Here is a 27577-nt window from a genome sequence, read left to right on the forward strand (position 1 = left end):
AGGCAGGTCAGATGGTCTGGTATTCCCATCTCTTTCAGAATTTTCCACAGTTTATTGTGATCTCCACAGTCAAAGGCTTTGGCATAGTCAATAAAACAGAAGTAGATATTTTCTGGAACTCTCTTGCTTTTTTGGTGATCCAGCGGATGTTGGCAATTTGATCTCTGGTTCCTCTGCCTTTCTAAATCCAGCTTGAACATCTGGAAGTTCACGGTTCATGTACGCTGTACTATAGCTTCTCATTTTTTCATTAACTCTAAATCTGACCTAAAAAATAAAGTCTGTTTTTTAAAAAGCAAAGGAACTGATGCTCTTCCTTTTTAATGTCACTAGCTCTTAATTTACAGTCTAGAATGGGTATATCTAATTGATTAAGTCCTAACTCCAATGCAGACCAAGGCATTTAATATCAGATGTATTCAATTTCTATGGACAGAGACAGACTCTAACTTTCCACAACACTCAACAGAAGACTATAATTATAGAAAGGTTATTCAAATGATCAGACGCCTAAAACTAACAAATATCCATGACACATACATAGCCCATGAAACTACCCCTTCTCGTATCTTGACAATCTACAAATTCCTGACTGCTTTTTGATTCCAGAAGAAAGGGGAGATGAGTAGGTGGGGCAGTGAAAACGTGTAAGAAAGATATCCGCCAGTTTTAGATGTAGATGGAGGAAGCCACATAAGTTTGATAAGCCGTTTTCCCACCTACCCTAAGGGCGGCCCTCGGTTCTAGGCCCTAGAGTTGGACTCAAGTCTACAAAGTGGGAGGGGCCTGGGAAAGGGGCGGGTCTGGGAGAGGCCCCACCCCCTGATCAACGTTACAAATAGGTCGCGGGTGCTGCGGGGGGCTTCAGCTAAGCCCGGTGAGCATGTGCAGGTGTGCCGGCCTGCTCCTGGAATTTAAGAGGTACGGAACCGGCGCCGGCGAGTAACGGTCAAGTGTGACCCACGGTACTTCAGTTCTGGAGTGTTTACCAACGCAAGCTCCCTTCCCCGACCGGGCGGGCGACTTGTGCGGCTCCTCTGAAGTGGCTCCTGGGTGTGACTGAACCCAGCCCTGGCTGGGAGCGGTACTTGGAGGTATCACGCGGCTCAGCGGGCAGTGAGGAGGCGGGTGAGTGGAATTGGGAATCTCGCTAGAGGGCATCCAGGAGGAACGCACGGGCCTCCGGTTTGTTTGCAGTTGCTCGGATTCCAGCTCTGCAGTTTCTGCTAGAGACGCTGGAGGAGGGCGCGACCAGACAGGGGTGGAGGCCTGGGCTGTGGAAGGAAGTCAGCGCGTGGGAGAGAAGTAAGCAAGGTATGGGTGGGCAAGGCTAGGTTCCACGTCCAGATCCCCTGTCTCCCCTTCAGTTCTGCGATGCGGGCGGTCTCCAGGCGCTTACCCTGGTAAATATATCTTGCGCACGCGCACCTTGATTTTGGAGTGAGTCTTGGATTCCAGATCAATGGAGGAAAATTCATTCCAACTTGCCTTGCTTTCTCAGTCATTCCTGGCCACGCGCTGAAAGTAACTTAGTAATTTTATATTTAGTAGTAAATATAATGAGTAATTTATTAAATTTTAATCTATAAATCCCTATTTTTTGTTTTTTTTCTCACTTTAGAGTTGAATGTGTAATTCATCTCATTCTTGTTTGTTTATATACGTAAGGCTTCGCCATTGCCTAACAGTAGAACTGGAGCTGTGCTATATAGATTTTGAAGTGCAATGTTTGAAGTGTTTTTAATTTGAGTTGTGTTTTAGAAGCAAAAGTTAAATTTCAAAGTAGTTGAGATTGTTTTTTCTATTTCTACTTGGTGTTAAGATCTAGTCTTCATTCTGGTAATAAACGTGGTTTGTACAACTTTTATTTACTTTTTGTTTATTGAAGAATTTTTTTGTACCTTAATAAAATAGCGGCTTTTGTAAGCATTCTCTTTATTCAAATGCTTATTGACACACTGCTTTATGCTCCTTTTTACAAGCTAATCTCGGAAGATAAGATTCTCCTTACCTCGGGGTATTGCTCTGCCTATGACGTATTGGATTAAAAACAACCCTTCTTACAGATACTACCTATTCCTCATAATTAGCGTCTGTTCCAGTTCCTTGACGCTGTAAAATCATTTGAACTTGTGTCAGCTGGCTATTTAATCTAACTCCCAGATTCCTGTCACCTGCGCCTTACTGCGCCCTTCCTTTAGAGTTACTGGCTTAGCGCCTTAACTCTTCATCCTGAGTTAACCATCGTCCCTAAAGGTGTCTGTTTAGTACTTTAGAGTTTAAACTTAAACAGTTCATGACTATTCCATTGCTCGTCCCTTAAACAGACCACTTAAGCTATTTGCAGTCATGGCGGTACCTTGGTCCGTTTATCATCCAGACTGTTCCCTCCTTTGAAATCTTTAAGAGCCAGCATGTCATCCTGAGCATCTCTAACCTGCCCTCTTAGCTCTATAATTATTTATACTGAGTAATTTATTAATTTTTAATCTATAAATCCCTAGCGTATTTTGATGCTTTTTCTTTGAGTTGAATGTGTAGTTCATCTCATTCTTGTTTAATTATATATGTAAAGCTTCACTATTTCCTAACAGTAGAACTTGACCTGTGCTATATAGATTTTGAAGTGCGGTGTTTGAAGTGTTTTTTAATTAATTTGAGTTGTGTTTTAGAAGCAAACGTTAAATTTCAAAGTAGTTGAAATTGTTTTTTCTATTTCTACATGGTGTTAAGAGCTAGTTTTCATTCTGATAATAAATTTGGTTTGTACAACTTTTGTTTACCTTTTGTTTATTGAAGAGTTTTGGTACCTTAATAAGTAGCGGCTTTTTTAAGCATTCTCATAAGAGCTTGAATAGAAATTACATTCTATCTGGTTTTATATATCAAAGTAAGCGTATTCATGTCCACTGTGCTGTTAATTTTAGTTTATTTGCTAAGGACTGAAAAAGTTGTCTTAGTCTCCTATTTATATTGTGCTATTATTGATCGCCTCTCTTATCTGAAAGTTTTGCTATAAATATATTTCAGTTATGTGATTTGATACAGATAGTAGTAGTCATAATGTCATGAGTTGTGCCTTCAATCATTTAAAAGTTTCCTCCTTGTCTAATTTCATTCATTTGAGCTTTCAGTTCAATATATATCTTAATTCAGTTTATCCCTGCATATTTTATTGTTTACATTTGCTTGTTATTTTTGTAATCATCCCTTTAAGCTTTGGAGTTCTATTGGATGTCTCTTGAGTTTTTATGTAATTGAGTTAAATTTTTACTCAGTGCATTTATCATTACAATGGATATTTTTGTTTGTTAAATTTACTTTTTTTTTTTTAATGCTCCCTTGGTTTTTGTTTTTAACATGTGATCTGTGAACTGTTTCTTCTTTTTTCTCCTTGTATATTATTAATTCTTAAAGTGTCTGGGCCCATAGTTCATTCTTCTGCTGAAACTCAGTGAGTGGTACCTCTTCAGCACTTGGAACTTTTTTTTTTTAATAAACCCGTACATTCCTAAAGTTTTGGAGAAGGTTTGTGTTGGATCAAAGAATCTTTCCTTAGTTGATCCACTTTGCCCTGTGTCCCCATTTAATGGGGATCTTAATGAGTATATAAATGGTTTCAAATATTTCTACAAGACAGTGAAAATATGGTTTAAAGAAACAGTTTAGCAAAGGCTACCACCACAGTGAAGGTGGAAACTCATCTGCCTGTGTGAATCCTAAACTTTCAACAGAGCAGGCAGGCCGAGTCAAAAAGAAGATAGGGATTGAGTGAAGGGTTACATGTGAAACATCTATTCCAGTTATCTCCCCAACTCCCAGCCCTCTTTTCACATGCATAGAGAAGCAGTTTAGCTCCAGCACCTTCTTCCCACAAAAGGTTCTTTGCTAAATAAATTGAATAAACCATCTGAGGATAACAAAAACTTTTAGCTTTGGTGTTGACATTTTTTATAGTAAAATCTTTTCACTCTGTTGTGTAGGGAGCCCATAGCTTGACAGCCAGCTCCTCCTCTCACCCTAAATCAAAGCCTGCCAATGTGTATGTCTCACTGATATTCATATCAGTTCAGTTCAGTCGCGTCCAACTCTTTGCAACCCCATGGACTGCAGCACACCAGGCCTCCCTCAAACTCATGTCCATTGAGTCAGTGATGCCATACAACCATCTCATCCTCTGTCGTCCCATTCTCCTCCTGCCTTCAGTCTTTCCCAGCATCAGGGTCTTTTCAAAGGAGTTAGTTCTTTGCATCAGGTGGCCAAAGTATTGGAGTGTCAGCTTCAGCATCAGTCCAATTCAGCAACCAGTCTAATTCAGGACTGGTTTCCTTGCAGATTGACTGGTTGGATCTCCTTGCTGTCCAAGGGACTCTCAAGAGTCTTCTCCAGCACCACAGTACGGAAGCATCAATTCTTTGGTGCTCAGCCTTCTTTATGGTCCAACTCACATCCGTACATGACTACTGGAAAAAACATAGCTTTGTCTATATGGATCTTTGTTGGCAAAGTGATGTCTCTGCTTTTTTATATGCCGCCTGGATTGGTCATAGATTTTTTTCCAAAGACCAAGCGTCTTTTAATTTCAAGGCTGCAGTCACCATCTGCAGTGATTTTGGAGCCCCCCAAAAATAAAGTCTGTCATTGTTTCCATTGCTTCCCCATCTATTTGCCATGAAGTGATGGGAACAGATGTCATGATCTTCGTTTTCTGAATGTTGAGTTTTAAGCCAGCTTTTTCAGTCTCCTCTTTCACTTTCATCAAGAGGCTCTTTAGTTCTTCTTCACTTTCTGTCGTAAGGGCGATGTCATCTGCATATCTGAGGTTATTGATATTTCTGCTGTCAATCTTGATTCCAGCTTGTACTTCATCCAGCCCAGCATTTCTCATGATATACTCTGCATTTAGGTTAAATAAGCAGGGTGACAAGATATTCACATAGCTCTTGGTAAGTCTCCCATTCAGGGCAAATACCCATTAGGAAACCAGTCTATTGATACAGAAGAAGTAGAAATTCATATGACAATCTAGAATAATCAACCTAAAGCTTTATTCTTAAATATGAGCAGAAAACTGGGGAACACTAGATGTCTAAAAACCATGATGATTAAAAACCTTGATCACAGAATCAAAGGGAATTTAGGAAACAGGAAAATCTTCAGAGAAATTTGAAATGATATTGTAACTGTACAAGCACAATGCTATGGGAAGAGAACCATCAGTAAGGAATAATTTATAAATTTAAAGTGACTAGCAGAAACATTTTTTGTTTCTTCATAAAAATAAATTCTTCAAAGTGAAAGAAATCCCCCGTAACTCAAAGAAAAAAACATAAAAGCTTTCATCAGTTAAAAAAAAAAAAAAAACAAAAACCACTTCTGTGGAGTAAATCTGGACATAGAAATTAAGGTAAGATGGAAATGGTTGATTTTTATCATAAAAGTTCTCATGCGCCATTTGATTGTTTTCCTTTTGCCATGTGCATGGATCACTTTGATTTGAAATTTTTTTCTCCTGTTTTACTTTTTACCGTAAATTTTTTTTCTCCCTTTTCCTCCATATTTTGGGAGACATTTTTAGGCTTTTCTGTCGTATCATTGGTTCGATGAAGTGTCACTTCTGCTTTCTACTGCTTCCAGTCAAGATTTTGAGTCTGCTAAGCTACTTTGATACTTACTTTCATCTCATTCCTGTTTTACCAACAGGATTTTTAATTCTCTTTTGTTACAATACATCCTTTTGAATCTGTAGACATCAGGCAAGTGTCTTCTTATTTTTTTAAGTAAAGATTGTGTTTTAGAACAATTTTACATTTACAGGAAAGTACAGTTTCATATACCCAAACCATTTCCTCTATTAGTGACAAATTAGTATGGTACACCTGTTTCAATTAATGAGATAATGAAATACTATTTATTATATTTCAATTAATGAAATAATATTGATACATTAACTGAAGCCCATACTCTATTCATATTTCTTTAGTTTTTACCTAATATCTTTTTTCTCATCCGTGGTCCCAGCCAGGATGCCATATTTTGTTTATTTGTTTTATATCGTTAAGCTCCTTGGCTATAACAGTTTCTCAAACTTGCCTTTAATGACCTTTACAATTTTGAGGAGTATAAGTCAGGTATTTTAAAGGAAGCCCATCTATTAGAATTTGTCTGATTATTTTTCTCATGATTAGATTGGAGTTATTGGTTTAGAGAAGGGAGATCACAGAGAGAAAAGTGCTATTTCCACCACATTGTCTCAAGGAAACATACTGTTAATGTGACTTACCACTATTGATGTTACCCTTCGTCACCTGGTTGAAATAGCGTTTGTGAGGTTTCTCCTGTGTGTGTGTGTTAGTTGCTCGGTCATGTCTGATTGTTTGCAACCCCAGAGACTATAGCCCACCAGGCTCCTCTGTCCATGGAATTCTCCAGGCAAGAATGGAGTGGGTAGCTATTCCCTTCTCCAGGGGATTTTTCTAACCTAGGGATTGAACACAGGTTGCCTGCATTGCAGGCAGATTCTTTGCTGTCTGAGCCACCAGGGAAGCCCTTTCTCCACTATAAATGCACTTTTCTCCCTCTCCATAGTGTACTCTTTTGGAAGGAAATCACTACAAAGAGCCCACACTCAATGGAGAGTTATGCGCTACCTCCTGGAGGGCTGAGTACGTAAATATTTGGAATTCTTCTCGTGGGAGATTTGTGTATTCTTCCACACTTATTGGTTGATTCAGTCATGTATATTAGTGTGGCTTAAGGGTATTTATTTTATAGTTTGCGTTATAATCCAGTATTACTTCATTCACTTGTTCATGCTGCTCCAGCTTTGGCCATTGGGAGCTCTTTCACTTAGCTTCTGTGTGCCTTTGACATGCCCCAGTAAATGTGTTTTGTTTTGTTTCTGAGCATTTCTTTTCTTTCTGGCACTTTAAGATGTGCCAGACTCATCTTATATATTTCCTACTGAGAGGGTAACAGGCAGGAAGGCCAGGGGTCTCCAAATGGAGGAAATAGGCTGCAAGTGTAAGACGTTTTTATCTCTCTTAAGCGGCAGGAGGAAACAAACTAGTGTATTTTTTCCTTCTCTATACAAATTTAAAAGGAGGTTTCTCTTAAAATAATGTGTTGCCATAATGACATCTGGTTTCACCTGAAGTTAACTATTCTCACACCGTGAGTTAACCAATGCGTTTTTCTTATGGAAATGTTTCTCTTAAGCTATGCTAATATACTATGCATTTACCCCAGACGCTGTCCTCAAGTCCTTTCCGCCTAAAGGCTCAGAACCTACTTGACAAACCAGTATGTTATACTCAGATATTGTTCCCCTAATCTATGTAAACGAAACTATTTGTATGGTAATCTGCCCATCCACAAGGTTCAAGTCAATCGTTTTATGGCCTGGGATGAATCATCTGGTGCCAAGATTATCCCAAAATGCATTTTATGGATGAGGGGCCTGGTGCCATTCTGAGTTTTAAGACATTCCTTTCTTTCGTTAACAGACTGCTAGTGACTATATAACATCCAGCTGAAGACTAGCAGGGGGGGTACTCTTTCTACCCCCTTCTGATGTCTGTGTCAGAAGCTTTCTCTATCTCCTTTAGACTTTAGTAAAACTTACACAAAAGCTCTGAGAGATCAAGCCTTGTCTCTGGCCCTGGATTGAATTCTCCTCCAGAGGCCAAGAACCCCCAGGTCTTTCAGCAACAACCTTTCACTACCCCAGTCCTCAAAGCATCCATTTGTCCATGGAACTCTGGTTCCTCTTATTGAAGAATGGTTTTAGAAACCAAGATCTGGGAGTTAAGGGTTCTTCTATGCCTACTCTGCTGACAGAGCAAGGAAATATATGTGTGTATACTAACCCCTATATAGTCATATATCTGTAAATATTTCTATATGTAACCTTCTTTAACTGTATTAAGCTAAACATAAGTTCATACTGATATCTCCAGCTCTAATTCATTACCACATGGATCATTTGGCCTCCTTCCCTTGGTTGTCTGAAAACTCCCACTCAAACATTGAGAAACCTGGCTCTCAGAAACTGCACTCCATTTACTTATTATTCAGTTCCAGCACAGTGTATATCAGTATCAGAATTGTTCATTTCTGCCTTTGTGGAAAATAACTATCAACTGGAGCATGTTTTCTTATGCCTTAAGTCTTATGGATTCTGCTTATTTCCAAACTCCTTTTCTTTTCCCCCCTGGAATGTCGTATTCTAAAATGTTTTCTTGTCCTCTTTCGCATTGTGTATTTTTCCTTCTATTGCACCATCATTTCAAAGGCCTTCATATATCCTTCTCCTACTTTGTTTATTAATCCTTACTTGAATGTTGATTGATCTATTCAGGTGGACATTGCCAGTAGATGAGGTCAGGAAATACTTTTATACATAAACTTTTGGCCAGATTGTAAGGTATACTTATAGGCAGACATATCTGTGTTGTATATGATAGTATATGATAATCTATTGAATGCTTACTATCTGCTGAGAAGTGAGGTGAGTGTTCTTTTAATCCCTATAATTCAATCAGACAGATTTTGTTACATTCATTTACAGTTGAGAAAACTCAGACTTTGGCGAAACAATTTGCTCAGGTTCATACATGTAGTAACTAGTACAGTCTGGATTTAACCTCATGTCTACGACTCCAAAGTGTGTACTCTTAACTACTATATATTGACTATATCAGGGTTTCTTAACTTCAGAAGTATTGACATTGGGGGCTGGATAATTATTTTTTATAAGGGGATGTATGTGCACTGCAGGGTGTTTAGCAGCTTCCCTGCTATACCCACTAGATGCCAGTAACAGCCCCCACTTGTGACAATCAGAACTGTCTCCAGGCATTGCCAGATTTTCTGTGTTGGCAGAATTGCACCTGAGAACCACTAGCCTAGTGGCTTACAATAAACATGACTCCTGAATGGTAAATTGCATCTGGACTGGGAGAACTGTAAACCAGATGGAAAGTTGGATCTGAACTTCTCTGACTGTAGTGACTCTTATAATCAGGCATGCTCTTTTGGGGAGCTCTGAGAGCTTCACTTGTAGAGTTGTTAGATATTGGTCCTGTGGAAGGAACCTTTCAGTCAAGGTGCTTTCTGCCCAACCTGCATGGGCCACATTGCCTTGCACTTGAGCTATACTCTGTGAGAACTCCCACTGAAGAAAAATTCTAGTTCCTCAGTCCTCTGCTAGCAAGCTTTGTTTTCTGTCTAGTAGCCTTCTTAGTAGCTGGCGCCAAATATGATGTGTGGTAGACTTATAAGTCTTGAATGCTGGGTTGAGCCTAAGATCTCCCTGTTGCACATTGCAGACTGGTTCATAGCAAATCCTAACAAATGAAAACTTTTAATTATTATAGTCTGGGAATATACTTTTTGGCCTAGATCTCATTTATGTCTTTTTTTTTTTTCCCCCCAGTTTCTCAGTTACCTGAATATTGGCTGTGTGTCTGAAGCTCCTGGAACTTTTCTCACTGCATATATACATTGTACACAAGTGCTTAGCCCCAGCCTGAGAATTATTAGAATCTTCTGGTAAGACAAATTTGAACTGCAGTGGGAGTTCTGTGGAGGAGGATGCAGCCTTTGAGCAAGCTGATGACTATCTCAAAGCCTCATAACCTGACTCCTCATGAACAAAGTGAGGTCCTGAGAGCAGATACGTCTTGGCAGCAGGAAACCATCGCAGTCATGGAGACAGATGACTGTGAGGCCTCTCGTCAGAAATTCAGGCATTTCCAGTATTTGGAAGTGTCTGGGCCACGTGAAGCCCTGAGCCAACTTTGGGAGCTCAGTCTTCAGTGGCTGAGACCAGAAATTCATACAAAGAAGCAGATTCTAGAGCTATTGGTGCTGGAGCAGTTCCTGACAATTCTCCCTGAAGAAGTCAGGACTTGGGTGAATTTACAACATCCGAAGAATAGCAAAGAAGTGGTGAGCCTCATACAGGATGTGATTGATATGCTTGAAGATGAAGGTGAGAATATAGAAAATTGGAGGTAGAATAGTTGACCCTCTCCCATATGAGGAAAAATTATCTTAAAAATTTTTTTATTTGTATATAGTTGATGTACAATATTATATAAGTGGGAGATTTATGATATGTTATTGTTTAGTCCCTAAGTTGTGTCTGACTCTTTGCAACCCTGTGGACTGCAGCATGCCAGGCTCCCCTGACCTTTAACAGTCTCCCAGAGTTTGCTATACTATCCAGCCATCTCATTCTCTCTCACTCCCTTCTCTTCCTGCCCTCAATCTTTGCCAGCATCAGGGTCTTTTCCAGTGAATTCACTTTTTGCATCAGGTGGCCAGAGTACTGGATCTTCAACTTCAGTATCAGTCCTTCCAATATAGTGATTCACAATTTTATAAGATTATACTCCATTTATAGTCATTATAAAATATTGGCTATATTCCTTCTGTTGTATAATATATCATTGTAGCTTATTTTATACATAATAATTTTTACCTATTAATTCTCTACCCCTTTACTCCCCTATTCCCTCTTCCCACTGGTAACCACTAGTTTGTGAGTCTGTTTCTCTTTTGTTATATTCAGTAGTTTGTTGTATTTTTTAGATTCCACATGTAAGTGATATCATAGAGTATTTGTGTTCCTCAGTCTGACTTATTTCACTTAGCATAGTAACTTTTTCTGAAGCTGAATGGTGTCAAGGGCCAGATCATAAAGAACTTTACTATACTAGGAAGGCTGAACTGAGAACTCAGAGATTGAGTAGGGGAGTAAAACAATTTGATTTGCCTTTCAAAAACACTCTGTTGGTTTCATTGTAGAGCAGGGGTCAGCAGACCATGACCACAGGCCAGCTGTTTTTGGAAATAAATTTTTATTGGAACACGGGTACATCCCATTTGTTTACATTTTGTCTATAGCTGCTTTCCTGCTATGACTAGAGTTGATTGTTATAGCAGAGACTGTATGGCCTGCAAAGCCAAAATAAAATATTTATAATCTGGATCTTTATAGGAATAGTTTATTAACATCTGCAATAAAGGACAGCACTGAGAGCTCTGAAAATAGGAAAACCAGTTAGGAGCTATTGTAGTAGATCAAGTGTTAGAGAATAAGGAAGCATTGGGAAAACAGGAGACTGAACCTGAAGGATTTACATATTATCTGTGAATGGGATAAATGTTCTGGCTTGCATGAATGGGGTGTTAAATAACAGATTTTGTTGGAAGAGAGATTGATATATTAATTATGTGACACATTGAATTTGAGGTCTTTGTGCGACAGCCACAATGAACCATCTAATATGTAATTAACAATTTGGCTTTAATGTTGAAGCCATTTTAGTAGAAGTTTAGTAGTTTTTGTTGCTGCTATAACATGTTACCATTAATTTTATTACTTAAAACAATATGAATTATAGTCCTAAATGTCTGTAAATTAGTGGGTCTTTTTGCACTAAAATCAAGAAGGAAAAATATGTAAACTTATAGGTATGAACAGGAGTAGAAGAAATACAGATTCTTAGGAAGACCCAGTATTTAAGAGTTGGTATAGATATAACTCCCTGGAGGAAGAAATGGCAACCCACTCCAGTATTCTTGCCTGTAAAATCTCCTGGACAGAGGAGCCTGGTGGGCTACATCCCATGGGATTACAGAGTCAGACATGACTGAGCGACTGAGCACACACATAGCTTCAACTACCATTAGAGAAAACATAGATCGAGGATAGAGGAACGTGTTAAACTATACCATGGGAGTGCCATTAGTAAAATCTAATTTGTCACAAACTGCAAGACAATCCAGTTTCTAGAACAAAATTCTAAGGAAGTAGGGAGGGGCCTGGAAGAGGGATTTAGAGATTAAAAGAAACATGAAAGATATGTAACTGATCATGTGAATGTGTGGACCTTATAACAAACATGTGAGGCAATTGACTGGATATTTGACTAAGAATTATTAATTAGAAACAGTGATGATATAGGTGTTGGAGTTATATTTAGTCTTTATCTAAAAAGTAAATAAAATGAAGGACTGAGAAAAATAAGAAAACTCAAAATAAGGTAAGCAGGCTAGAAAGGTAATCCAGAAAGTCAAAGAACCAGGCAAGATTGGTGTCTTGAGCTAAGAAAGAAGAAATCTGAAAGAAGGGATTGTTGAACACTGTTGCAACCAAAAAAAGTCTTATAAAAATGAGTACTGAAAATAATTGACTGAAATTGTTGGTTAGATCAGTGGTCCAGCGTGGGTCTGTCTGGGCTAAAATCAAGGCTTCAGCAGTTCTTAGTTTCTTTTTGGGTCTCCTGCTCCCTTTCCCCCATCTTCAAACTGGCCATGGTGAACTGGGTTCTTTACACACTGCCATCTCTCTGACACTCCATTCTGTTGTCACGGTGTGTGCTGGCACACATGCAGTTGCTCACACTCATTCTTTCACTTTCTCTGTTTCACTGACCACAGCTGGGAAAGGTTCTCTGCTTTTCAAGAACTATGTGATTTGATTGAGACCACCCAGATAATCCAGAATCATTTCTTCATCTCAAAGATCTTTAATGTTACAGAATCCCTTTTCCCATACTATCCAAGGGTTTGGGCATGAATATTTCAAGGGGCCTATTATTCTGCCTATCACATGGGTAAAAAAAAAATGAAATATGAGGTGAGAGTGTGATAATGATTATAGACTATTCCTGAGAAGTTTAGTTGGGAAGGAAATAAGAGGTTGCAGGGTAATACAGGACTGGGAAAGGCTTTTGGTTTCTTATAACGTGCTGTGGATCCCTGAAGAATCCACTTAAAGGGTTTGCCTTTATTTTTACTTAACTTAGATCTCTCAGGAGGGCTTCCATAGTGGTTCAGACAGTAAAGAATCTGTCTGCAATGCAGGAGACCTGGGTTCAATCCCTGTGTTGGGAAGATCCTCTGGAGGAGGAAATGGCAACCCACTCCAGGATTCTTGCCTGGAGAATCCCATGGACTGAGCCTGGCAGCTACAGTCCATGGGGTTGCAAAGAGTTGGACAGGACTGAGTGACTAAGCATACACAGACCTCTCAGGGCTGAGAGGCTACTGGCTAGCATTTGTTGAAAACATTTAATGAAAACTGTATTAACTACTGCCACCTAGAACAGCAAATAAACAGTTGGGACAAACAAAAAGATTGGGAGGAAAGGTGCTTTAGGGAGTAAAGGATTTGAAAGCTCCTACAAATTCTTAGAGATCTAGGAGGCTGGGTATGTGTTCTAAAAGACCTGAGGATTCCCTGATTCTCACCTCTGTCCAGTCTTCAGGCTCCGCTCAAGCAGAGGTGATAACTATCTGGCTAAATGTTGAAGGCGTTCCCTGTGCAGACAGCCCATCTACAAAGGCTAGGGAATGGTTTTGAGGTTTTCCCCCCTCCACAGTTCAGTTCAGTCGCTCAGTCATGTCTAATTCTTTGCAACCTCATGGACTGCAGCACGCCAGGCTTCCTCTCCCTGTTTCAAGCATTTAAGGGAATCTCTGTGGAATCGCTAGCTAACCACTAAGCTGATGAAAGACACTTAAGTGGACACAGAAAACAAAGAATATAGGCTTTATAAAATTTTTTAAAAGTTGAAGATTAGCAATATTGATAAAAGTTTAGCTACAATGATCAAGAAAAAAAAAAGACTAAAATCACTGAGATCAGGAATAAAGGTAGGGGGATTATTATTAAACTTGCATAAATCAAAGAGGACACTGTGAAAACTTAGATGAAATAGAAAATTTTCCAAAACGACCCAAACTGATTCTGAACCCATAGCTGAAGAGATTGAATCAGTAATTTTAAAAATGTCAAGCAAGTAAAAAATCTTTTTGAGGAAGTGGGGATGGAGAAAGTATGACTATATCTAAGCAACTACCAAGACCATAGTAGTGGAGAATGAGAAGAGGTGTGTTTGGTGGGCAAGATCCATTTTAAATTAAAAGGGAGAAAGAATATAAAAAGAGCTTGGGAATGTATTCATTTGTGAATTTTTCTTTGAATGGCATAAGAGTTTCAGAGAACACAGTTGTAAAGGTTTAGAAAGGCGGTCAGGAGGGAAAAGAGTTATGGAAAGGAAACAGTACTCAGTGAGAGTGATAAAATGGAGGATGGTTGATTTAAGGCTTTTGCATCTTTTCAAGATATATCTTGCATATTTCTAAGAATGACAAGACTAAAAAATGCAGTAGTCACTGTCTGAAGAATTATGGGACCGGGGTTTCACAAAGTGTTATAGGCCTGAATAAAGTTAACAGAGTATAATCTCACTGGCAACATTCAAATGGCATGTTGCTGAAATTTTGGGGTTTTTTCCCCTCAATTTTGCCTTTATTTACAAAACGGTCTCATAAATATTTCTTGCATTGTTTTTGTTTTTTCTTATTTCACCCTGAATCAATAAGGGTGAAATAGTTACAGACCAGTATTGGTCCATAGACTGACATTTGAGGATTAGTGGTGTAAGTAATGAATCTTGGAGTAACATTAGAAACTAGCCCTTGGGTGTATGTATGTATATGTATGTATGTATATATATATGTATATATGTCTCACCAAAGGGCTGGAGAACAGAATTGGTTGCCGCAAAGATTTTTATGTCTTTAAGAGTCATTAAGTCTGTGTGTAGTATACACAAAGCAACTTAGAGGAAAAGAATCCTTGCGCAAAGTAATCCCCAATGTCTTTGAGGAAGTGATTGGTTAGGTAAAATATCATTAGCTCCCAGTAGAATTACAGCCTGTGGTGGCTCAGCCTTAATTAGGATTTAGTTTTGACAAGATTATAGTTATTATTTTTTTGATCTGCTATAACCACAGATGAGGCATTAAAGTACTATTTTCCCTCTTCTCTCTGATCTAGTAGTTCTCCACCCCTAATAGAATATCAGAATCACTTTTAGACCTTTTTAAAACTATAAGATCAGGGACTTCCCTAGTGGTCCAGTGGTTTAGACTCCTCGCTTCTACTGCAGGGGTTGTGGTTTCCATCCCTGGTTCAGTGAACTAAGATCCTGCATGCTGCATGGTGCAGTCAAAAAGTAAATCATAATAAAGAATTAAATAAAAATCTGGGCCCCACCCCTGGAGATTCTGGTTGCTGGTAGAACTTGACATTTTTTTCAAGCTTCTGAAGTAGCATGGTGAAACTGCTGTAATTATTAGAAGTTTCTCTGGGGAAAAATATTTCTCCCTAATGTTTTCTTCATCTTCAGGTATAACCTGCAAGGATTCTGTCCTACATCAGAAAGGGAGCTTCAAGAAAGAGAAAATGGAAGCTGACTTAATAACAGGCAAATCCCAGGTAAATTAGGATTCCAGTCTTTATTGAAACATCCTGCCTTTTCTCTCTTGGTCTTTGAACTTTTGCCAAACATAAGGGCATGACTGTTACTCTGCCACAGGACACTGGACCCATTTTAGTTGATGATACACTTTTTGGAAAATATTTAATTTTGTATATTCTCTGTGCATCTATGCCCTCAAGATTGTAGATGATAACTGAAACTGTAGGCATAGGGCCTCCCCAGGGAATGCTTAGAATTCAAAGTGAAGAAAGCCAAGGGCAGAATCCTGAGCAATGTCAGTTAATAGGCAAGAGCAGAAGAAACCTCAAAGGATACTGAAATGAAGGGACCAAAGTTGTAGAGGAAAACCAGGTCAATATGATGTCACCTTGAAAGCAAAGGATGAGCATTTTCAAGTACATTTCATATTTCAGTTCTTCAAAAGTTCAGGAAAGTACAGCTGAGTAGTGTCTGTTCTCTTAGCGTCAAGGAGATATACGCATGCATGGGAACAGAGGCCAGATTGTTGAGGGTTGAGGAGAGGAAAAGTGAGGAAGTAGGCAGAACACATGTAGACAGCTTATTCACAAAGACTGGCTCTGAGGTAGAGGACGGTTTGTGTGATTTGTATTTCAGTGTGATTGGTGGTGCCTAGAAGGACAAGGTTAAGAGTGCTGAACAGAGAAGTGCAACAACTAATGGGATGAGGACCTTTATAATAAGTATTTTTGCAGTACCTAACATTTCTAAGGGCTGGGAATATGACAGAAAACAAAACACCTGCCTTCATGGAGATTATATTCTAGTAGAAGTAGACAGACAAATACAAGCAAATAAGATAATTGCAGATAGTAATAATTATTACAGAGAAAAATAAACATAACCCAGTAGACTGATTAGGAAGAAGGCCACTTTGTTGGGTAATCAGAGGAAAAAAAAAAACGTATTTAACAGAGTGACACTGGGCTCTGAGACCTGAAGGATGAGGCATCAAAAGGTTGCATTTCCTAATTAGAGATGCTCCCTCTTCTAGCAGAGCCTACATCTTCATTACAAATTTCCTACAATTCTACCTTAAACTCTTCCTGTTCTGAACTCTTTGTGTAAGTTATTTGTACTCTATAGTAATTTTTTGTTCCACAGTTATTCCAACTGTTTTTTCTCTTCAATTAAAATATAAGCTCATCTAGAGTTAGGACGGCCCTTCATTTTCCTTTTGCAGCCCTCACAGAGTACCAAGTTGATAGGCCCTCATGTAACTTGATTTTTACCACTTAGAACTCCCAACACTGTCCTATCAATTATTTTTGTATATTTGTATATATTGTGACCACCTACCCTATTCTTTCCAAATTCATTTCTTCTCTAGTAATACTGATATTTTGGAGACCTTTATTTAAATAGGAACTTAATGTTTTAGGAACCAGTGAAATTAGAAGATGTGGTTGTGGAATTCAGCAAAGAAGAGTGGGGGCAACTGGACCCTGCTGTAAAGAACCTGTACAGGCATGTGATGCTGGAGAACTATAGGAACCTGAATTCACTGCATAAAGGTAGTATCTGTGTATTTACCTAATCTGCCCTTTAGTAGTCTCTTCATGCATGCGTGCTCAGTTGCTTCAGTCGTGTCCAACTCTTTGCAACCCTACGGACTGTATGTAGCCTGCCAGGCTCTTCTGTTTATGGGGATTCTCCAGGCAAGAATATTGGAGTGAGTTGCCATGCCTTCCTCCAGGGGATCTTCCTGACCCAGGGATCCAAGCCTCATCTCTTATGTCTCCTGCATTTTTGGGTGGGTTCTTTACCACTAGCGCCACCTGGGAAGCCCAGTAGTCTCTTCAACTTCTGTTAAAAACTAGGACTGCTGAAGTGGTTGAGGATATTTGAGTTTGGGTTTAGATTTTCTAATAACTTTTGGGAACAAGAGCAGATGCTCTTGCTGAATGTGATTCAGAGTCCTTTCTGACGCAGAGCTAGAAATGCACAGGTTCACTGGCCTTACCTTTTAGCAGCTCAGAGACTACTACTTTGGGATTGAATTCTCTTCCCTGTAAAAATGTCTGAAATGTCTTTGTTTCCTTTTCCCCATGAAAAGAGCATCTACTTTCCAAACCAGTTGAGACCTCCAAGTTGGAGAGTAAGAAAGAAAGTTGGATAATGGAGCAAGAAATCCCAAGAACAGCTGTTTTTGGTAAGAATCAGGCAGATCTGAGGCATTTGTAAGAAGCTTCTGTTCATTAAATACACAGATAATGTATGACCCAGTTTGAGTTGGGTTTGAGTTGATAGTTAGGAGGTGACAACAAACCAGCTAAACTTTGAAGAAAAAAAGTCATTGCTTTTCATTCACAGACTTTTTTTTTTCTTATGTGAACAGGCAAAACAGTGGTGTGGGTTAGAAACACAGACTCCTTATTTTTTTTTTAATTGGTGTGTAGTTGATTTACAATGTTGTGTTAGTTTCTGGTGTACTGAAAAGTAATGCAGCTAGGCATCACTTATATTTATCAAAATATATCCTCAGTATCAAAATTATTATATCTGTTAAGGATTTTGTACGATGGCCAGATATAAAAATATATTAGTAGGTTTTCTACATCTTAGAACTAAGTGCACTGAAAATAACAAAATACATTAAAGTGATTTTTTAAATAGGAGTAAAAAATGTGAGAAATTTATGTGAAAAATGAGTTGTACAAATGTAAGGAGAACATATTTATTAGGGAAATACAACCAGGAAATTTGCTGTTCAGTAAATACTGCTAGAACAATTATGGTTTTGATCATCTATTACTTCTTACAGATCATCCTAAAACTTAGTGACTTAAAACAGTTATCTTAGTAATTCTCACAATTTTGTGAGTTGACTTAGGAATTCTTACATTCCATATGATGTTGGCTGAGGATGCGGTGTTCTGGCCACTTGACTGGGATGGAATGGCCAAGATGACTCATCACGTAGCCGGAGGTTGATGCAGGCTGTCATGGGAATTTTGCTGGTCCTGTGGACCAGAATACCTGTACCTGGCCTCCTGAGGCAAGGGCTCCTCACAGCACAGCAGCCATGCTCTGAGAGGAAACTTCCTGAGAGGAGTTGGAAGCTGTCAGTCTTCTGAAGGCCAGGCCTAGAAGTAGCCTAGTATCACTTCTGCTACATTCTGTCGGCTAAGCAGGGACAGGACCAGCCCAAATTCCCCGGGAAGGAAAAAAAAACACTAAAAAACCCTGCACTTCTCTCTGAAGAGCATATCAGAGAACGTGCCATAATTTTGATCTGCTGTAGTTTGTCCTCTGACCACAAATTGACTTCATTTTCCTCGTTAATTACATTTACTCTCTCCCCAGATGTCATCTCATTATGGCATCAAGTTTGAAGTCCAGAAACTCATTCTGTGAATTAAGTCCAGGTTTGGAAGAGATTCCTCTTGCTCTGAAAACCTGTGACTTCAAGGAACAGGTTATCTGCTCCCACAGATCCAACATACACTGGTGAGGTGGAGACAGGAAGACTGCAGTCAGGATTCCCAGTATATGCCTGGGCTCCACCCTGGGACACTCTGATTTAATAGTCTATGTTCTAGCATGGGCATTGTATAGACAAATGATGATTGCGCCTAGAAATTAGACTAAAGGAGGCTGAATTGATATATACTTGACAAAGTTGGATGTATCAGTGGGAGCTGCTTTGAGGTAAAAGTCATTTCATCAAGTAAAACAGTATTACCTAAGGACAGATTAGATGTGAGAGATGAAGAGCCGTGGTTATTCAAGTTTTCTTTATAAACTCCAGTGTAAATGTTAAAAGACCAGTGACTCATTGAACAAAAATGAGGATGTCAAGGGAAGCTGTTTCCACATGGAGGGAGATAGTCTCTCATTTGTTGAGTTTTGGAAGAGAGTAGGAATGGTCAAGCGGAGATGTCCTAGAAACTGTGTGAAACTGCAAAGCTGAAGATCTTACTTAGCTACTGATAAATCATGGAAGACAGCAGTGTTAGACATATCTGAAATTATGTGGAAAAAGAGAAAGAAAGTTCATTTAAATTTAAAGAAATGCTAGAATGCACAGTTTACTGGGTGTGTGTATGTGTGTGTGTGTATATATACACACACAGAAACTAAGTGAAAGGGAATTTGGAGAAGGGAAGTGAAACTTTATCAAAAGAAATACAGAAACTTAAAGAGAGGTGAAAAGAGAAAAACCCAACCTGAATCAGGTAAAGTTTTGAGTCCTAAGAAACACATAGAAAAATGTTTGAGCACTTTTAGAATCAGGAGTGATTTTTGCACCCAGAATAAGAATAGTTTCCTGCTATCATATATTTCAGTTCTTTCTGCCTCTGTTAAATACAGGGAATAACTGCTGCCATAAAGATAATAGGGGCACTATGATTGCAGGTTTGCTTTCAGATGGTTAAGGTACAGGGCCTATAAATTTAGACATGTTCCTAAAGAAATGATTAAATTGGTATTTTAGAAGGGCTTATTTTTTCAAACAGCTTGGGTTAAAAGAGACAAGTTATTGGAGAAAGCAAGATTAGGTATAACTCTTACAGACTAGTTATGAACCAGTGATGGCTTGAAATGTGATATGCCATGCCATCTCTGTATATACTGATATTCTGCCAAGTTCTGTGTATTCTCCTTAGTATTCCTAAATAGCTCTCCTCATATTTTATGATCTCATCCTCTTTTTAATATTTTTATCTCATTTATTTCTTCTATAGTCCTTGTTTTCTAACCCCACCTCACATTTCAATTCTGTATTTAAAGATCCATAAGATATGTGTATACCATTATGTGGCTTAGCATTCCTTTCCTAATTAAGCAATTTTCCTTCCAGTTCATGGCATTTTTTTTATTTATTTCTAGACAGAGAGAGAATTTCAGAAAATCAGGAATTAGTCCCAAAACAGAGAATTTCTGGAGAAGAATCATCCCATGCAGTGATTAGGACAAGATTGACCGAAGGTGAACATTTTCCTGTAGATGCCTGGAACAGTGATGACTGGTTATATAGGAATCAGGAACCCTGGGACACAAATTTGCCACAAGAAGTTTTCATTCCTAATATAATGTACACTGAGGAGGGAGACTTTGAATATAGTGAAAATAAGGTAAGCGCTGATGTTAAGTCAGTTAAGTCAATTTTTGATACACAACAGGAAATTCCTATGAGAAAGGATTCCCCAAAGTGTGATCAGCTTAAAACTAACTTTGAATTTAATTTAGACTCAATAGGTAAGCAGCATTCAGAATATAAGTGTGGGAGTGCCTTGAGCCTGAGTACAGATATTCAGCACCCCAAAAGTCATACCACCGTGAATTTCTATAAATGTTATCAGTGTGGAAAGGCCTTCAGCCGCAGTTCATCACTCATTCGACATCAGATCATTCACACAGGAGAGAGACCCTATCAATGCAGTGAATGTGGAAGATGCTTCAACCGACGTTCAAACCTTACAAAGCATCAAAAAATTCACGCTGCAACAAAAGCCTGGGAAGGCAATCAATGTGGAAAAGCCCTCAGTGAGCATGAAGACAGTAATAAAAATCCAGGACTCCATTCTGCAAATAATCTCTATGAATGTGTTAAGTGTGGAAAATCCTTCACCCGTGGCTCCTCACTTACTCGACATCAAACAATTCATACAGGAGAGAAACCATTCAAATGTAAGCAATGTAAGAAAACCTTTAACAGAAGTTCAAACCTGCTTAAACACCAAAAAATTCATACTTGAGAGAAGTCCTGTGATAGCAACAATGTGGGATTCCTTCAGTCAGAGTGCAAAACTCATTCAAAGTCTGTGAATTTCTTCTGGAAGGAATCCTGTGCATATAGTAAATGGAAGAAAATATTTGTCAGAGAGTATTCTTTAATTGATATGAATGAATTAATACTGGAGATAAATTGGATAGAAATCTGAGGGAGCTTTTCCAGGTTTCATATGAAGCCATAAGGGTTCGGAATTAAACACAGCAACGTGGTAGTGTTTGTCGTCATTCTGATGTCCATTTACCAATGAGAGAGTCATTTCCTAGGCAGGTTGATAAGGAGTCTAGGAGTCCCCAAGGAGAGAGGGGTCTGGAATTCTCAAGGAGGAAGGAAGGACAAACTTTTTTTCTTTCTCCACATTCCTTAGGATTATATAACAATAATGTATCCTGCCTAAGGACAGTCTCTGGATTAAACCTTCTGGCTAATTCTGTTATCTTAAAATGTAAATTATGGGAGTAGGTCAGGTGAGGTCTTTACAAGCTCCAGACATTCTTTGGATTCATTGGAGAGTATATAACTTCATTGCTAACACTAGCAAGCGGGTACTCTTTCTGCCCCCTTCTGATGCCTATGTCAGAAGCTTTCTCTATCTCCTTTATACTTTAAAAAAACTTTATTACACAAAAGCTCTGAGCGATAAAGCCTCGTCTCTGGCCCCAGATTGAATTCTTCTCCTCCGGGGGCCAAGAATCCCAGTGTATTCCCGTGATTCAACAACAACCTTTCATCTTGGGGGCTCGTCCGGGATCCTTCAGGACAGGGTAAGGATGCTTGGAGCTTTAGTTCTTTGTTCTCTTAGTGAACACGTTTTCTGCCATGCTTTACTAACTCTACCGTGTGCTTGTGTGAATGAATGGCATGCCCTGCATGAAGCAAGTAAGGAGCCATGCTCTGCGGTTCCACGGTGATCTCATACAGCTTATGGCAGAAACCTGTCGGGGTGTTATACCGACCTGCCAATGCCAAGAGGCGCCCAATGTCTCCTTCAGGAACCGACCAGAAATGGGCAAAGCGTGTGGACCGAACTCTCCTTTCTCGGTCAAACTTTTCGGTCTCTGACCATTTCATAACTCTTTGGGAATTAGAAGTATGAACCTAATCTATTGGATCATAGACTTTCAAGGGACTTGTGATCTATACTGTTATTGTGTACGGTGGCTTAGGTCCCAAACTTGGATTGGTGGCCAATAACGCGCCTAGCCTCGCTAGGAATTGAAAGTTCGGAAGCTAGATGGAGCTCTAGCTCCCAGAACATCTCTGAGGTTAAAGGTTACTCAGATTGGGACTGCACTGGGTTTTTTTTCTTTGGTAATGCCGGCTCTTAGTGGATCAGAGGAGGCTGTTATAATGGTGTGGTGATGCTAGAAAAGAACATCTCAGTTTTATGTTCGTGTCAGTCTTATTGTGGTCAGGAAATACTCAGGGTCGTGCACAGGCACTCAGGTGACGAATGTTTCCCACAGCGGTCTTAGCTTGGGAGGCATTCCGGAAGGTTACTCTGATTCACCCCGGGTGACATCAGAGGCAAACAAGGTTAAAGGGGAAGAGCTGGACGTCAAGTAGGGATGCTATCAAGTCTACCCCTGGTACATCCCCACCCCATCTCGGTGGTAGAACCGGGAGGGACGAGTACAGCGCCTGCATTGGTAAGGGACAGACTAAGTCCGACCAGGAAGGAAAAGCTTTTGGTGTAACGTCTGTCTACACCCCCCATCTACAGCAGGGAGGGACGCCTCCGGTAGAAAAAATGGCGCTGGTCGCTTTTTTTTCTCTCTTACAGATGGGAGCTAACAATACCAGCCTCACTCCTTTGAACTGTATCCTGAAAAACTGGGATAGATTTGATCCCCAAGCTCCCTCCTGTCCTCTTACTTTGCCCCCGTACCGGGGACTCCAAACTGGGATTCAAACTGCCCACATGGAGGTCCAAACAACTCCTGTCTCAGTACGACCTCAGACTACTCTGGTTTCAGTAGAAACTTAGACCATCGAAGTAAGAGATGAGATGGAGGACAGGAGGCAGAGAGAAAAAGAAAAACAGGTTTCTCCAATCTATCCCTGGGATCATATGCGCAGAGCAGCCAGAGAGACTGAGGAATAGCCACACAAGCTGTTGCCTCTTTATGAAACACCCACTGGGAAGAATAATCAGTCTGTGAGAGTTAATAAGCCTTTCTCTTATCAAAAAATACAAAGAATCAAGGAGGATCTGAGAGACTATTTAGATGACCCAGAAAAATATATTAGAGCTTTTAAAGGTGTTACTCTGCTTTATGACCTCACTTGGAAGGATGTGATGTATATCTTGGGACAAACGCTGACTCCCAAGTCAAAGATTCGAGTTTTGGGAAAAGCGGTTGCTTATGGAGATGAATGGCTTGGTAATAAATCAGTAGGGAAGAGGGAGAACGAGATAGTGGCCCTCCTCACTGGGAGTCAGGCGGTCCCAACTATAGAACCAGACTGGGACTACAACACAGCTAAAGAAAGATGGGATCAGAGTCATTTTGTTAGATGTATTCTTGAAGGACTTAGGCAGGCGCGTTCTAAGCCTTTAAACTATGGCAAATTGGCAGACATAGAATAGGAGGAGAAGGAAGCTCCTGGTAAATTCCTAGATAGACTGAGAGAAGCCTTTCGCAGATTCACTGAGATTGATCCCGAAAGTGAAGAGGAAAAAGTGATCTTAAAGAATAGATTTCTCACTCAGTCGGCTCCAGATATCCGCAGTAAGCTATTAAAACAGGCCTATGGACCAAATCAGTCTTTAGATTCTCTGTTACAACTGGCTCAGACAGTCTTATTATGGTAGGGAATATGAGGAAAAGAAAAAAAGGCAAAAAAAAAAGACAAAGGAAAAGGCGGAAGCCTTCGCCATGGCTATGAAAAACGTTCTTAAACAGCCTGAGAAAAATGCCCAGAGGGGCCCAGGTGAAAAGGGATGGGCTTACTATTACTGTGCAAAGGAGGGGCACCAGAAGTGGGATTGTTCTGTGCTGTTTTCACACGAGTTTCTGATCCTGCCAAAATCTCCCTCACCCCTTTTGGGAAGGGATATACTGAGCAAGGTCCATGCCTCTGTTTTCATGAATATGGAGCCCTTCCTTTCTCTCCCTTTAGTTGAACAAAATGTAAATCCTAGAGTATGGGCTGATGGAAAATCTGTGGGTCAAGCACAAAATGCTATTCCTGTAGTTGTTAAGCTCAAAGACCCACACGTATTTCCGCATAACAAGCAGTATCCACTGAAACCTGAAGTTAAGAAAGGGTTAAAACCCATCATCAAAAATTTAAAGGAGCAGGGACTATTAATTCCCTGTAACAGTCCTTGCAACACTCCTATTTTGGGTATAAAAAAATCAAATGGTCAATGGAGACTAGTTCAAGATTTACAAATAATAAATGAGGCTGTAGTTCCTTTACACCCCGTGGTGGCTAATCCTTATACTCTATTGTCTGAAATTGCTGAACGGGCCAAATATATCTCAGTAAGTCTTTGAAGACCCTACGCAGCCAGCTTCTCAGTTAACCTGGACAGTTTTGCCCCCAGAGATTTCGTGACAGTCCTCACTTATTCGGACAAAGTTTGTCACGGGATCTACAAAACTTTAATAGCTCTGAAGCGGTGGTGTTACAATATGTAGATGATATTTTGCTCTGTGCTGAGACAGAGGAAGCTTGTTCGCAAGCCTCAGAAGATTTCTTAAACTTTCTGGCAGGCTGTGGTTACAAGACATCAATAAAAAAGGCTCAGTTTTGTCAACAATCTGTTAGATATCTGGACCTAATCATATCAGAAGGGACTAGGGCCATAGGCCCTGAGAGAATTAAACCTATACTGAATCACCTCCTACCTATGACTTTAAGACAGTTGAGAAGATTTTTGGGAATCACAGGTTACTGTCACATTTGGATCCCGGGTTATGGGGAACTTGCCCGGCCTTTATATAAACTTATAGCTGAAACTCAGCAGGCCCAAACCAACAAACTGGTTTGGTCTCCAGAAACTCAAAAGACTTTTAAGGTTCTTCAGACTGCTGTCCTGCAAGCTCCAGCTCTGAGCTTGCCCACAGGGTCAAAATTTAATTTGTTTGTCACTGAAAGAAAAGGTGTGGCATTGGGAGTTTTGACACAACCCCGAGGGCCTCACCAGCAACCTATTGCTTATCTAAACAGAGAATTAGATGTAGTTTCACATGGGTGGCCCCACTGCCTAAGAGTAATTGGGGCAGCGGCTTTATTAGCACCTGAAGCTTTAAAAACAGTTAATGGACAAAACCTTACTGTACTGACTTCTCATGATGTGAGTGGAATCTTAAATTCTAAGGTTAATATTTGGATGACAGACAGTAGGCTTCTTAAATATCAGTTATTGTTGTTAGAAGGACCAGTAACTAAGCTTAAAGTTTGTGGAAATCTAAATCCTGCCACTTTCCTTCCTGAAAAGGAAAATGAAACACCTGATCACGATTGTTCTCAATTCCTAACTTTATGCAGCTCGGGAAGATCTAAAGGATACCCCATTAGACAATCCTGACATGGAAATATTTACAGATGGCAGTTCTTTTGTTCAGGATGAAAAGCGTAAAGCAGGTTACGCCGTGGTGACTGCTGAACAGGTTTTGGAAGCAAAATCTCTCCCCTAGGAAACCAGTGCTCAGTTAGTGGAGCTTGTGGCCCTGACCTGAGCCCTAGAGTTAAGCAAAGGGCAGCGGGTAAATATCTACACAGATTCTAAGTATACTTATTTGACTTTACATGCTCATGCTGCAATATGGGAAGAGAGACACTTTAAAACAGCAACAGGAGAACCTATTAAGCATTTCAGAGAGATTGAGAGACTTTTAACTGCTATATATTGTCCTAAAGAAGTAGCTGTTATGCACTGCAAAGGGCACAGCAGGGATGGGAGTAAAATAGCCGAAGGTAATCATCTGGCTGACTGTCAAGCCAGAAAAGTGGCCTTTGATCTGGACAGGTCCTGTGGAACAGGAAAAACCCCAATATACTGAGAAAAAATTAAAAGGATATGAGAAACGAGGAACAAAGATTACTGATAAAGGATGGTTACAGTCCGAGGATGGACGATTAATAATTCCTAAAAATGCTCAGTGGAAAATTCTTAAGGGTTTACATCAGAGTTTTCATTTGGGTGCCGAGAGTACTTACCAGATGGTTTCTCGTTTGTTTAAAGATAAAAATGTAAATGAAAACTTTAAAGAATATTATCAAAAGGTGTGAGATTTGTCAAAAAAATAACCTAAAGACTGAAAAGCTAACAAAATCTGGATTACAACGAAGTGAGAAGTATCCTAGAGAGGATTGGGAAATCGATTTTACTCATGTGCCAAAAGCTAATGGATATTCTTGCTTACAAGTTTGGGTAAATACCTTTACTGGATGGATTGAGGCTTTTCCCTGTCGTAGGCTAAAGAAGTTATAAAGATTTTAATCCATAAAATTATCCCCAGGTTTGGGCTGCCACGGAGCCTTTAGAGTGACAATGGCTCCGCCTTTAAAGCTGCTGTAACTCAGGGGGTATCTAAAGCTCTAGAAATAAAATATCACTTACACTGTTCCTGGAGACCCCAATCCTCCGAAAAAGTTGAAAAAGCTAATGACATTATCAAAAGACATCTGCGCAAATTAACTCAAGAGACGCAGGACAAATGGATTAAAGTCCTACCATAGCTTTAATGAGGGCTCGAACTACCCCCAAAAAGGAGGGACTGTCCCCCTTTGAATGTATTTATGGAAGGCCTTACTCACAGACATTGTTATAGACCCTGAAGCCTTGGAATTAACTAATTATGTAGCTCAGCTCTCAGCTCTTCAACAGGCGTTAACAGAACTCTGGGAGACGACTCCTGCCTGACCCAGCCTCCGAGACAAGCAAGCCTCTATTTGAGCCAAGAACCGAGGTCCTTATAAGAACATTGGGATCTGGGGGCCCATCCCTCGAGCCTCTCTGGGAAGGTCCTTACCAGGTTATTCTTTCTTCTCTCACAGCTGTCAAAGTGCCAGAAATTGATTCATGGGTACATCATCCTCGAGTTAAGAGGTGGCACCCTGACCAAAATTAAGTGACTTCATTTTATGTCTTTACTTTCTGTGCTCTGACTTTGTACCTCTTAGATGGACCTGATATGATAACCTATGTGAGCTTACTTCTGCTGACTCCAAATATCCTGAGTCTGCCGTTGGCTCCTCAAGACAATGTCTTCCTGTCCTGGGCTCACTCCTATGCTGCATTCCACAGTCGGTCTAACTGCTGGGTCTGCAGAGCGCTCCCCTCTTCGTCAGTAGAAGGCGTCCCGTGGTAGACATCCCCACTTCAAGGAAAAGACTTTCTCCAAGTCTGTGAATACCTTCAACAACAATCACATGCGATGCCTCTTCTTCATCTGATGACATCTACCAACCCTAAAATGGACTGGTGCAACACTTTACACTTTAACTATGGACATAATGTGACTTTTAATTTCTATTTTAACTTGTTTTAATGACTATGTTGCTT

At 39.8% G+C, this 27577-nt stretch overlaps 1 protein-coding gene across 1 annotated transcript; it reads left to right on the plus strand.

Moving 5' to 3' along the window:
- The first annotated feature begins 1151 nt into the window (after window positions 1–1151).
- Window positions 1152–27338, plus strand: ZNF215 (zinc finger protein 215). The gene is made up of 6 exons (XM_070383859.1): window positions 1152–1314; window positions 9437–9994; window positions 15210–15298; window positions 16702–16834; window positions 17377–17472; window positions 20154–27338. Exons 2-6 carry the CDS (start codon window positions 9595–9597, stop codon window positions 21020–21022), a joined length of 1587 nt encoding a protein of 528 aa, XP_070239960.1. The 5' UTR covers window positions 1152–1314; window positions 9437–9594; the 3' UTR covers window positions 21023–27338.
- The last annotated feature ends 239 nt before the right edge of the window (window positions 27339–27577 follow it).

This window comes from Bos mutus, chromosome 15 (assembly GCF_027580195.1).
Source record: "Bos mutus isolate GX-2022 chromosome 15, NWIPB_WYAK_1.1, whole genome shotgun sequence".
Classification (NCBI taxonomy): Eukaryota; Metazoa; Chordata; class Mammalia; order Artiodactyla; family Bovidae; genus Bos; species Bos mutus.

Coding starts and splice junctions, on each gene's coding strand:
- ZNF215 (XM_070383859.1), top strand. CDS start 9,595: ATGCAGCCTTTGAGCAAGCTGATGACTATCTCAAAGCCTCATAACCTG. Junction 9,995..15,209: donor TGATATGCTTGAAGATGAAG/GTGAGAATATAG, acceptor CTTCATCTTCAG/GTATAACCTGCAAGGATTCT. Junction 16,835..17,376: donor CCTGAATTCACTGCATAAAG/GTAGTATCTGTG, acceptor CCCCATGAAAAG/AGCATCTACTTTCCAAACCA.